At 34.2% G+C, this 11,762-nt stretch overlaps 1 protein-coding gene across 1 annotated transcript; it reads right to left on the minus strand.

Annotated features, from left to right (window-relative positions):
- Positions 1 to 1,319: 1,319 nt before the first annotated feature.
- On the minus strand, positions 1,320 to 9,324 carry LOC129898038 (ATP-dependent 6-phosphofructokinase 5, chloroplastic-like). Its single transcript, XM_055973077.1, has 13 exons — positions 8,878 to 9,324; positions 7,510 to 7,600; positions 6,149 to 6,222; positions 5,546 to 5,657; positions 5,355 to 5,450; positions 5,063 to 5,164; positions 4,906 to 4,980; positions 4,423 to 4,563; positions 4,100 to 4,216; positions 3,912 to 4,016; positions 2,509 to 2,589; positions 2,089 to 2,217; positions 1,320 to 1,964 (listed from the first exon to the last, which is right to left on the minus strand). The coding sequence occupies exons 1-13, from the start codon at positions 9,183 to 9,185 to the stop codon at positions 1,797 to 1,799; spliced, it is 1,599 nt and encodes a 532-aa protein (XP_055829052.1). The 5' UTR covers positions 9,186 to 9,324; the 3' UTR covers positions 1,320 to 1,796.
- Between the last annotated feature and the right edge of the window lie 2,438 nt (positions 9,325 to 11,762).

Consider the following 11,762-nt stretch of genomic DNA (forward strand, 5'->3'; position numbering starts at 1 on the left):
ACTACAATTGCAAAAATTTTGGTTAGGTAGTTGAGAAATTTAACAGTTATATATACAAAGAAAGGTATGACATTTGTCCTTTTAACAGCCCAAGCCATCACCTCAATTTTGTACGATCAATATGATTCTTGATGATAATTATCACTTTTTTTAAAACACATTATCCAAGAACAAAGAGTTTTCTATGAGATGGTTAAAGAGTTTTTTTTTTCAGAATTCAGAAACACTTTTAGTAGTTTAAGTTAGATTCTTTGTGCATTCATATGAATTTGAAGACAGAATCTTAAAATGGAAGTGTATTTTGTTTATTAATATAACCTGCACAAGAATTTTGAATTTTTAGGTAGTGGGGAATATGGCAGGATTTTGTCACCATGGAAGGGTCCCATTATTTGAGCCAGGATCTATTAAAAATTACTGCTTAACCTTCGCAAAGTTGTATACACTCCAACTTTCTCAGATCCGACTTTTGATATTACGCTAGAATGTTGTTGTTGAAAAAATTGTGATAAGATAGATATTATTTCTTTATTTTAATCAGAAATCTCGAATTAAAATCTTCAAAATAATAAAAAAATCATGATAGGAAACTCTTTCCCTTCTAACAAATCATACATGATGTGAACTTCAATTAATCAAAAACTCAAAGTGAGTATTGAATATCGGGTAATAGAAAACCCTTGGGCTTTCTATCATAGAAAGTTTTTAGCTCTTCGTTGTAAGAAAAGTATAAATGAATCCAACAAATATTAATCACTTGTCAGGATAACATATGCTTGTGTTTGACCAGTCTTTATGTTTCTTTTTTATTCACATTGGCTGCTAAATGGGGCCAGCTAAGGAACAGTACGAAGTAACATCTTGGAACTTGTTAAATTCCCATTCTTTATTAACAATAACTTCACTTTTGTCTGTCTTAGGACCAGTACAATACAATGTAACACATCTTGATACCTTTTTGGTTTTCTAATTCGGTGTTTGGTATCTGCTTTGTAATCTCGATTAATTTAAATTTGTATTTTTAATAAAATGTAAATTAGGTGGGAGGAGGAGCAATAGTTTAGGGATGGTTCTATTTTTTCAAAATTTTCTCCTGTGTAACTGAGATATATTGACAATGAATGCTATCAAGGCAGGTTCTTTCACTTACTCAAGGATCAATCAGTGTCGAAAAGGACCACAACAGTCACGGTCCCTACCTGCTAGTCGATAATAATAAACATAGAGCTGATATTATCTACAAGAATACAAATTTCAGATCATCTGCAAACACTTAGATATGATTTATCTGTAAATGATACAGATACTCAGACGAAATATAAAACAGTCTGGTACTTTTATTAAATGTACCTCATACATATTTCAATCCAAGTGCAGATCATGATAAATTATAATGATACATCGATGAAACACACGTCTTGATGACGTCTCCTGAATTGAGAGAGTTGTATTTATTTCTTTGCCAAATGGTTTATTGCATTGTGAAGGAACAAGTGAAAATGCTAACTCGGGTCTCTAAGATAGCTTTATTCTACATCTATGTTGCTCAGACTCTTCAAAAATAACGTCAGTGTGTGTCATGTCCTCCAAATATTCATTAACATTTTTGAATGATCGGAGCAACATAACATACCTTAACAAAAAATTGAGGAATACCATGTTCTTGCATTATTCCTTTAACAGTTGGGAACAGGGCAAATGCCATGAATTTTCTCAGTCTGGCTCCCTGCTCCTCTACTATACGTTATAATAGAGTGTGCAGTTTCTTGTGAAAAAAATTGAGCAGCGTACTTAATTCAAAGAAAGTCCGGCTGGCCTGTGGATGTCAAGCAACGATGCCACATGCGGCTGTTAGGGTCCACAACCTTGGGTTGAGCAATGACTTCTGGAATTGGAAAGTACACATAGTGAGTATTGCATATACCAACTGTGATCCCGCTATATCCAGCAAACGCACCATGAACCTATCAAATGCCCGAGCATTAGTTTAATTTTCAAATATCTCAACAATAGGAATAAATTTGTCTTTTGTAAACCAGCAAGCATCAAGAATATCTTATAAGTAGTAAGTGAGGTTGAGAGACTTACTGCATTTTGACCTAGTACAGTGCAGAGAATTCCATCTGATGCATTTGCACGGCATGCACGGATCATGTATGTAGGATCGATGTATTTTACATCAGTCGTAACCCCAATCTCCTTGAAGTACTTTTTGATCTATAAGAAAGCAAGCATATCGTCATAAATTTTCTTGATAAAAGGAGGAACACACACATGGGAACTTCTCAAATTGATCAACAGGACATTATATTGCTTTCCCTCAGTAGTCGGAGGAGAAAGCATAGATATGGGGATGATGGAAACTGGAAACAAAATGAACTACGAACAATATGCGAGTTGGAAACATCTAAATGATTTTGTACACATTTAAAACCGGTCCACATGCAAAACTAGTCAAGCACACATTTTGTAACAATCCCATAAATGTGCAGCTTGCCATCCACAAACCTGTTGTTGTATATGAACACCAATATCTCCAAGTACAGTATTTCCAGATGCATCCTTTGCATTGGTTTTCTCGAGGAAATCCTACAAGAAGGTTGAGTAAGATAACAATAGAATAATAAAAAGATCCAGAAGTGATGCCTTCTGTTTTCAGTGCAAAAATGAACTACAAATGACAAAACACAGACAAACTCGGAAACATCTAAATGATTTTTTAAGACTTTAAGGACTATTATTTTGACAAAACGAAATCAATAAAAGAGTAAAAAGTAAAGAAAAAATTGTATACAGTGACCATCTAGTAGATAATATTTCAAATGCTGATAGTCTGCAATGTTCAATCTTCCAAGTACCATAATTAAAACTTCATTTTCGGTAGTAACTAATATTTTTTCAGTCTTTTTGGACTGTTAAATTAGTAGAGAGAATTTAATTATGCTCGAATGGTTGTGTTATCGTTAGAATCTATTTATTATAAACATCTAATCAATACACAAACAACAATTACAATGCATCATTTATGGCTCAGCTATATGATCTTTGATATCCACTCTGCACCATTTGGCCCCTCATTCGAGTACATAATTGGTTGATTAAGATAAACAAGAGGCTCTCTAACACTATATATTCTTTTCATTTTTACTGACATAGAAATCTTTTAAACAAATCTCTAAACAGATTAACAAGCCTCAGGAAAGCACCAGACATAATGTGAGTTCGCCAACATCTCTACGTGCACCGGGTGTTTACGCCAGACCAATGGATGCATGACTTGTGCTTGAATATATACAACTACCACTTAATCATGGTTAATTAATGTATATAATTACTTCATTATATCACTTAACCATAGTAAGTTGCATTTCTTTGGTGTAAACACCCGGTGTGGATAAGCTTTTACCCATGACTAAGCCTCAGTATCAATTAAGGGACATCTCCGATATAAATGTTTTCCTTTCACTATGTTCTAGTTTTCTCTAAATCCACATAGATTCCGACAATTAGTAAGTCTGATACAACTTCCTTCTCATGTGATTTGGGTCTACCTCATCTCTTTTTTTTAAATCTTCAATGATTATAGTACCACCTACAGATCGATGCATTTTAAGGCCCACGTAGAACATGATTAGACCATCTCAGCAGACTTTTTCTCATTATCCTCTATGGCGTGTATCTCGGTGAGATGTGATCATTTCTGAATCCTATTAACATTTAGAGTATTTTTTAAAGATGTTGATCTGCAGATAACTTTGTAATCAATAATAGATAAGAGAAAGAATAGGACATAATGTTATAGACAAGACAGAAAAATTTTGTTTGCCAAATACACACGACCAGATATATAACAAATATTACTTAATTTATGTCCAAATGCAACAGAGACAAGAAAGTACAATAGTACTAACCTGCCCTGCCCCCTCAGCTACACAAATCACGGCTGATCCCTTTGTCTCAAGCAGATATTTTAGATGTTGCAACACACCATGAGGCCCATGCAGATTAAATGACACCTAGATCAAATAGACACGATCTTGTTGAGAAAGTCCTTAAAAATAACCAATTATATATAACAACTGATAGAGATTAGACTAACCTCTGGAATCAAGCATATGTCTATCTGTCCACTAGCTAGCGATGCGTGCATAGCTATAAATCCACTGCTACGACCCATTAACTTCACAATTCCGATACCATGATATGCACTGTGTGCCTACAGAAAAAAAAGTCTTTAAGATATAGTAAATAGATTTCAGGGAAGGGTTACGATGCATGATTGCTTCAGTTGATGGAAACATAAATGAGCAATCTTTTATCTACAGATACCGTGAGATACCTTCTGGAGGAATAAACTTTGAAACATTAAAGGGGAAAGAAGCAAGGGGATGCAAAACTTATAGCAGGAGTGTAAAGTAGTACCTCAATATAAGCAGAATTAATGGCTCTCTGTGCTTCTTCAACAGCAGTATCAAAACCAAATGTTTTGTCCATAAGCATAATATCATTGTCTATAGTTTTTGGCACACCAACTACAGCTACCTGCATACGTCTTCTACGGCACTGCACATCAAGTACACAAAAGCAAATTATACTTCCTAAGTGACATCATTACTCCAAAGTTATACCATTGGAGTCCACTGAGTTTATATATTTCCGCATGGAGGGAAGAAAAGATGCACATGTATTAATCTGTTATGATTTTTTCCAATTTGATGTGAGCCCATAATATTTATTAGCACAAGGCATATCTAGATCTCCATTATTCGTCTAATGAGAGGAGACTAGAGAAAATCATGTATTCAAGAAAAGTCATTTTTTTACACAGTTTCCGGCTACACACCCTTTCCTAGTTAAGATTAACATAATCCAAACTTAACAAATATAGAGGCCACAATTGACAACCTCATCATGAATTGCGTTTGCACCAGCATGTGTACCATTTCCACCTACCACAAAGAGCATGTTTATTCCTCTTTCCTGAAATTAAGACAAGAAGTGAATCTTAGATAAAGCCAGCACAATAATTCTAGTGTAAGTAAACTAAAAGTCAGTCATGGACCTGAATGCTATCCACAATGTCAGAAACTTTAGGTCCTCCACGTGATACGCCTAGCAAGCTTCCACCAGAAAGATGAATATTTTGAACCACTTTCCTGGACAACTGGTAACAACTCATACTACGATTAATTACTTAAATATTTGTTTATGTTAAGAGAAGTATATTTTTCCTAAAAATCAAGACTTTATCCAGAATTATCATGAAAGATTAAGCCTTTTGCACCTTAAGTCTAACCAACACCAATAACCAATACAAGGAGAATATGCATAGGGAGTAATAAGGAGCAACTTACTGGCATTTCAGCTAAATCTAAGTTTGAAAACCCACGGTATCCAAATGGAATCCCCACAATTTGCTTCACACCATATATCTCAAGAGTGATAACTATCTGCATTCATTAGAAATAAGTAGACAACACATCAATGTTGTACATTGAAATAACATGACTGATTTTTTTTTTTTAAAAGTAGAATATGTTAAGACCTGTCGAATAACGTCATTAAGACCTGGGCATAGTCCACCACAGGTTACAATTGCTGCTTTCACCTCCTCTGGTTTGAAATATATTTTCTCTCGAGGACCAGCACGATGAACCCTAAACAAAATCAATGACATATTTACAACCTATAAGGTCAACGAGCTATGCATTTCGAACTAAATTCCTTTATTAAAATCACTTTATATTGCGCCAGAGTTGAAATTCTTGGTAAGACTATCAAACTTCTACTAGTTGATGTTCAATACATCTAAAGACACAATCACTTTCAAGAAGGAAGCAATTTTTTTTTAGTTCTGTAAGATTTTATTTTATAAATAGACATTAAAAACTTTCTGGAGACATTCAATAAAGCCTAATATTTTCTTTTTGCTTAAAGGATTCTTAGCTCCTTAGTTTTGATAAGAAAAAAGGAGTCTTAGATCCTTAGCATCGTATCAGAACGATCGACGCACAGGTGCAGCTTAGCATTGAGGCTGCGTAGTATAGGCCACATTTTATTTTATTTTTGAGAATTTCTAGTAGAGGTCACATTTACATAAACCCTTTCCATGTAACTTGTTGCTACATAAAACTATAAAGAAGCTTACCATTGCTCTACCCATGTACAATCGGGATCAATGCACTCAGCACCAGCAGAAGTCAGAGAGGAATAATTAATAGTCTGAAAAATAACAGAACTTTGCATGAATGCATTGACAGGAAATAATTAAAAACGCAACACAATGAAAAGCATGTGTGTGTTTATTCATACAACAAGAAACTAGCAGCTTAATCTGTTTTCTGTTTTCCCATAGAGGTCGATACTCTTCTTCAACAAAAATAAATCTATAGGTTATTTAATGTATTCTGTTCGATCTTTAACGACAAAGAGTCCTCTTGCTATCATAAGATACATTGACTCTCAAAGACAAGACAAGTATACAAACATATTGTTTTTTCGCCAGCTTATGTTGCAACCCGTCTATACTCACCAAGGAATGTACTCTGAGCTCTGAATCAAAGGAAAACATAGAAAAATGTACTTGCAACTTCAAAATTGGACTTTGGCTTATGAACTTTTTCTTTCAATCAAAACCCATCCATACGAGACATGGAACTTCATTCTGCCTAGAAAGTTTGAAATTGCCATCTATCGGAGGTTTTACTTTAACAACTACTATGCGTCAATCATGACCTTAGATAGAAAGAAGTGGAGGTCGCGGATTAGGGTAGAAGGCTAGTAGAGATAAAATGGTGTCTGCTGTGTGTCGGTTTAGGGTGGTCGTAGGTCTAGGCGCGCCTTTATAGTTGTGTTGTAAAATTTGCATGCTTTTCTTTTTTTGCCATTATGCTATATATATTGTTTTTCTCTCTTGCTTGAGACTGTGACTTTTGAGCCGAGGGTCTTTCGGAAGTGGTAAGGTCTATGTACATCCTACCCTCCCTGACCCCACTTGTGGGATTTCACTGGGTATGTTGTTGTTGTTGTTGTATGTGTCAATGCCAGGATGGTTGGGGATTGCTACTCCAAAACAGTGCCTGAGTTATTTATCTAATTCAATAGAGAAAAAAGGTTCCTAATCCTAGAAGCAAATTTCTCAATCTTTACCAAATTAAACACTACATAAAACCATAATTAATAAAAGGCAAAGGTTTTCCACATCTAGATTGAAGAAATACGTAGAAATTTGAGACACCAGGGCTGAATGGTACGCATATCTGACAATAATTAAGCATAAAATAAGCTTTATAACGATTCTGAACAAATTTTTTACTCGCAGATCACATGGGAGTGCAAACTCAAGCGAGAATCTTATTATGTTTTGCAAGATTTTAGAAGTGAAAGCAGTCCATTTTTGACATCAAATTCATCAGTGCTAGAGATTTTAACCTTTTGCCACTATAATCGATGGGCAACGGGCAATCAGTGTGTGACAAGCTACGCTAAACTATAAGGAAACAAGCTTACTTTAAGAAGTACTCTGTCATTGTTATTGATGTATCCATGCCATTCTTCATCTGAAGGATAACCTTGTGCAAAATCCTCAGTGATAGGAGTTCTGTAACACAATCATTCTGCTAAAGTTAGTAATAGTATTGCTATCAAACAAGTATTTCTTTCATCGTACAAATATTGAATATTATCTGAAGTATCTCTTGGCCAAATTTAACCACCAAACCCGCTAGGCGACTACATTTCAACAAATTATACATGAAAAGAGTTGTTTCATCAAAATTTCAATTTGAGAAATGGAACCATTGTAAATCAAGCAAAAAGTTAGTTGATACATAACATAGTTCATTACAAAAGTAGATATAACTCCAAACTTTGAATTCAATGAGAGCAGCTAACAACATGGCATTATTATCAATTCTACAAGCAAATCAAGCCATTTATAAGTCATTTCAACATAGTAAAATGAGAAAAGATAACTAAAAGAACAGAGGTATAGACAATTCACAATAGCAAAATTTATAAAAGAAGAAATAGCACAAAAAAAATCAAATTCTCTTTTGGAAAATATGTACAATTTAAACTATAAAGATTGTATATATTTTTTTATTTGCTGAAAATTTAAGCCATGCATATGCCATTTATTCTCAAAAAAACTCAATAATCCCCCGTTTCAAAATAAGTGTCATTTTAGCCAAAAGAAAATAAAAATAAGATTGTCCCAAAATGTGTGGAATTCAACACTCTTTGTCTCAATATATGTGACACTTTTATGTAGTCTATAACACTTTTGTATATTTGGAAATAATTTAACTTTAAAGTTACCATATTACCCTTAATGAAATAATTTATAATCAATCATGTAAATGGTATATGAATGTTTTTAGGCTACAAATTTCAAGTGTTTACTTTCGTTCTTATAACAAATCAAAGGGTGCGACGTAAATTAACACCGAGGAAGTATGTTATATCAATTATGCTCCTGTATAATTTCTTCTCGTTAATAGTACTCAATTCTAGAAAAACGTAAATAAACAGGGATAATTTAGTAAACTACACATTTGGGTATATTATTTTTGGCGTGAAATGAGCAAAAGTAATACTACTTATTTTGAGACGTGAGTACAATAAACAACAAAATTACTATCTCAGAAAAATATTTATTGTCATATTACTCAATAAAAATAAAATTAATTAAATTTTTCTTATTTTACATCCTACAATTAATATGACGTTTTAAATATCAATACTAGCTATTTCTATACTTGTATATTGCATTTATATAAACAAATTGCGAAATGATAAAATATTCCAATGTATATGGGACGGAGGTAGCAGAAGAAGTAAGAGAAAATTAAAACAGAGTATTATGAGGAGAAGTACCTCATTTTGAGACAGAAAGTGGAAGGATACGAAACGGAGTAGGGAAATACATCAGTAATGTGAGGAGTATTGAAACGAGCTTCGAATTCTCTCTGATACTTTATTTTCCAATTCGGATCGCTGAAATCAATTTTGTTAGAGACGACGGCATTACTTGCTTGCGCTACAACTCTCATTCTCATTTTCCGGTAAGCTACTGGTGTAAACTTTATCGACTTAATAGAGCCGATGAGCAGCTCATTTCCGCCGGAAATAGTCGTCGACGGCTGAATCGAGTTTGATCCGATTGCCGGTGAAAGCGACTCCATTCGTCAAGCAAAAGTTTCAAAGAATAGTCTAGAATGAGTTCCTTTTTGTATAAAGAGGGGGAAAAAGGGAAGAAGAAAAAAAACTCAAGAATGATTTTCCCTTTATTTTTGGAACATTTCCATTTTTAGTGGAATTTAATAGTAGCTTCTCGCAAAAAGTGACTTTTAAGTAGCCTCCCGTTTAGTAAAGAGAGACTGCGATGATTTGAATTTGCGAAGAAGAGATATGTTGATGTCTTAACACGAGCAGGGTCGTCTCGATCACAAAATCACTAAAGCAACTGCTTGGAGTTTCAAATTTTGTAGGGTTCTCATTTTTTTCTAAAGAATATATATATATATATATATAGAGAGAGAGAGAGAGAGTATTTAGTTATTTTATTTGATATGGAGGTTATTGTAATAATTGAGCAATTGAATAATATTTTATTAATTGTTGTATATTTTTTTTAACATGCCTACCTATTTTGTTAACTTATTTATATTTTGGTGATTATCATGAACCCACATTATAATTCTTATATTTACATTTTTATTTTCCCAATCAATTTTTATTATCTCATTATTGAATATTCTAACGTCTATATACGGTTAAACCTTTTGCATTATGCAAAATTTATTATTTTGTGTTTATCAAAAGATCAAATTTATTTTTTGATGTATTCTTTAAATTTTAAGCACTGCAACAAATTCACACTAGTATCATTATATAAACTTTTTAAATTTTGGGCTTTCTTCATTGAATATTTTCATTGTTAACATTGTTATTTCATAAGGTCTACGTGCATTCTACCTTCTCGAGACTTCACTTGTAGGATTACATTGAATATGTTATAATTATTCAATTTACATATGACAACTAAAAGAAAAAAGTCTCTCTATGAAGTTTCGCTTTAGGCCTCTGAACTTGTTGAGATGACCCTGATAAGGAGAGGTGAGAGATTGAATATTTTGAGGTTGAAGAGAAGAAGAAATATGTCGAAAAATAAGAATTGGATAGATGTGAATAAATATGACATGACATATTTTCAGCTTATCAAAGATACGACTTTAAATAGAAGGGCATGGAGGTTGCAGAAAAGAGTAGACGGTTAATATGTAGTTGAGAATTGTTATTAATAGACTATTCATATATTTAGCTTGGTAGTAGATAAAACATCTAGTCGGTTGTAGTATTAGTCTATTCATGTAGTAGGTGGTTTATTTGTGTTTAGGTGATTACACATTCTTCTTCTTGTTGAGGTACCTTGCATTTATGCTACTTATCATGTTTTTCTCCACTATAATTATTTTTTTATTTACTACTTTAATTTGCTTGATTCGAGGATCTTTTGAAAATAATTTATCTATCTCGAAGAGGAGAACTATAATCAAGATTATCTAAGGGAAGGGGAAAAATAAACCAAACCAATTTTGGCGCTACTATATGCTAAGTTAGTTGTTCATCGAGGCTTCGATCACTGTCTGATTCTATTAGAAAAGCCAATGATAAACAATAACTCTCCCATGAACTTCTACGTAAGATAAATAGTCTCGCAATTGTGGTATAAAATTGAATACTACTATTTCTTCATTTTCGTTTGTATGATAATTGAGACCAGGTTGAATTTTCTTGGATTCTTCAATAGTAGCATCCGTAACGACCTAGGGAACGACCTCAGTAACCCCGGCGGTGACTTAGAAAGGTTTAGGAGCATTTTATTGGTGAAGCAATAGAAATTAGGCGATTTTGACAGTTTTTCATGTGTGTTAGCCCACAGATTTTTTAGGTGGCGGGGGTCAGGGTCGAATTTTCCTGGATTCTTCCATAGTAGCGTCAGTTACGACCTAGGGAATGACTTCAGTAGCTCCGGCGGTGCTTTAAAGGGGTTTAAGAGCATTTTATTGGGGAAACAATAGGAATTATGCATTTTTTTCTAGTTTTTGTGTGTGGTAGCCCACAGACTTTTTAGGTGCCGGGTGTTCGGGTCGAATTTTCTTGGATTCTTCCATAGTAGCCTCCGTAATGACCTAGGGAATGACTCCAGTAGCTCCGACGGCGCTTTAGAGGGGTTTAGGAGCATTTTATTGGCAACGCAATAGGAATTAGACAATTTTGCCAGTTTTTCGTGTGTGTTAGCCCACAGATTTTTTAGGTGTCGGGGGTCTGGGCCGAATTTTCTTAGATTCTTCTATAGTAGCATCCGTAATGACCTGGAAAACAAATCTAGTAGCTCCGGCGGCGCTTTAGAGGGGTTTAGGAGCATTTTATTAGCGATGCAATAGAAATTAGGCAATTTTCTAGTTTTTCGTGTAAGTTAACCCACAAATTTTTTAGGTGTCGGGGATCCGGGTCAAATTTTCTTGGATTCTTCCATAGTAGCGTCCGTAACGACTTAGAGAATGACTTCAGTAGCCCCGACGGCGCTTTAGAGGAGTTTAAGAGCATTTTATTGGCGACGCAAAGGAATTATGCTATTTTGCCAGTTTTTCATGTGTGTTAGCCCACAGAATTTTTAGGTGCTGGGTGTCCGGATCGAATTTTCTTAGATGCTTCTATAGTAGCATCCGTAACGACCTAGGGAACGACTCCAGTAG

The sequence above is a fragment of the Solanum dulcamara genome, chromosome 1, assembly GCF_947179165.1.
Source record: "Solanum dulcamara chromosome 1, daSolDulc1.2, whole genome shotgun sequence".
Lineage (NCBI taxonomy): Eukaryota > Viridiplantae > Streptophyta > Magnoliopsida > Solanales > Solanaceae > Solanum > Solanum dulcamara.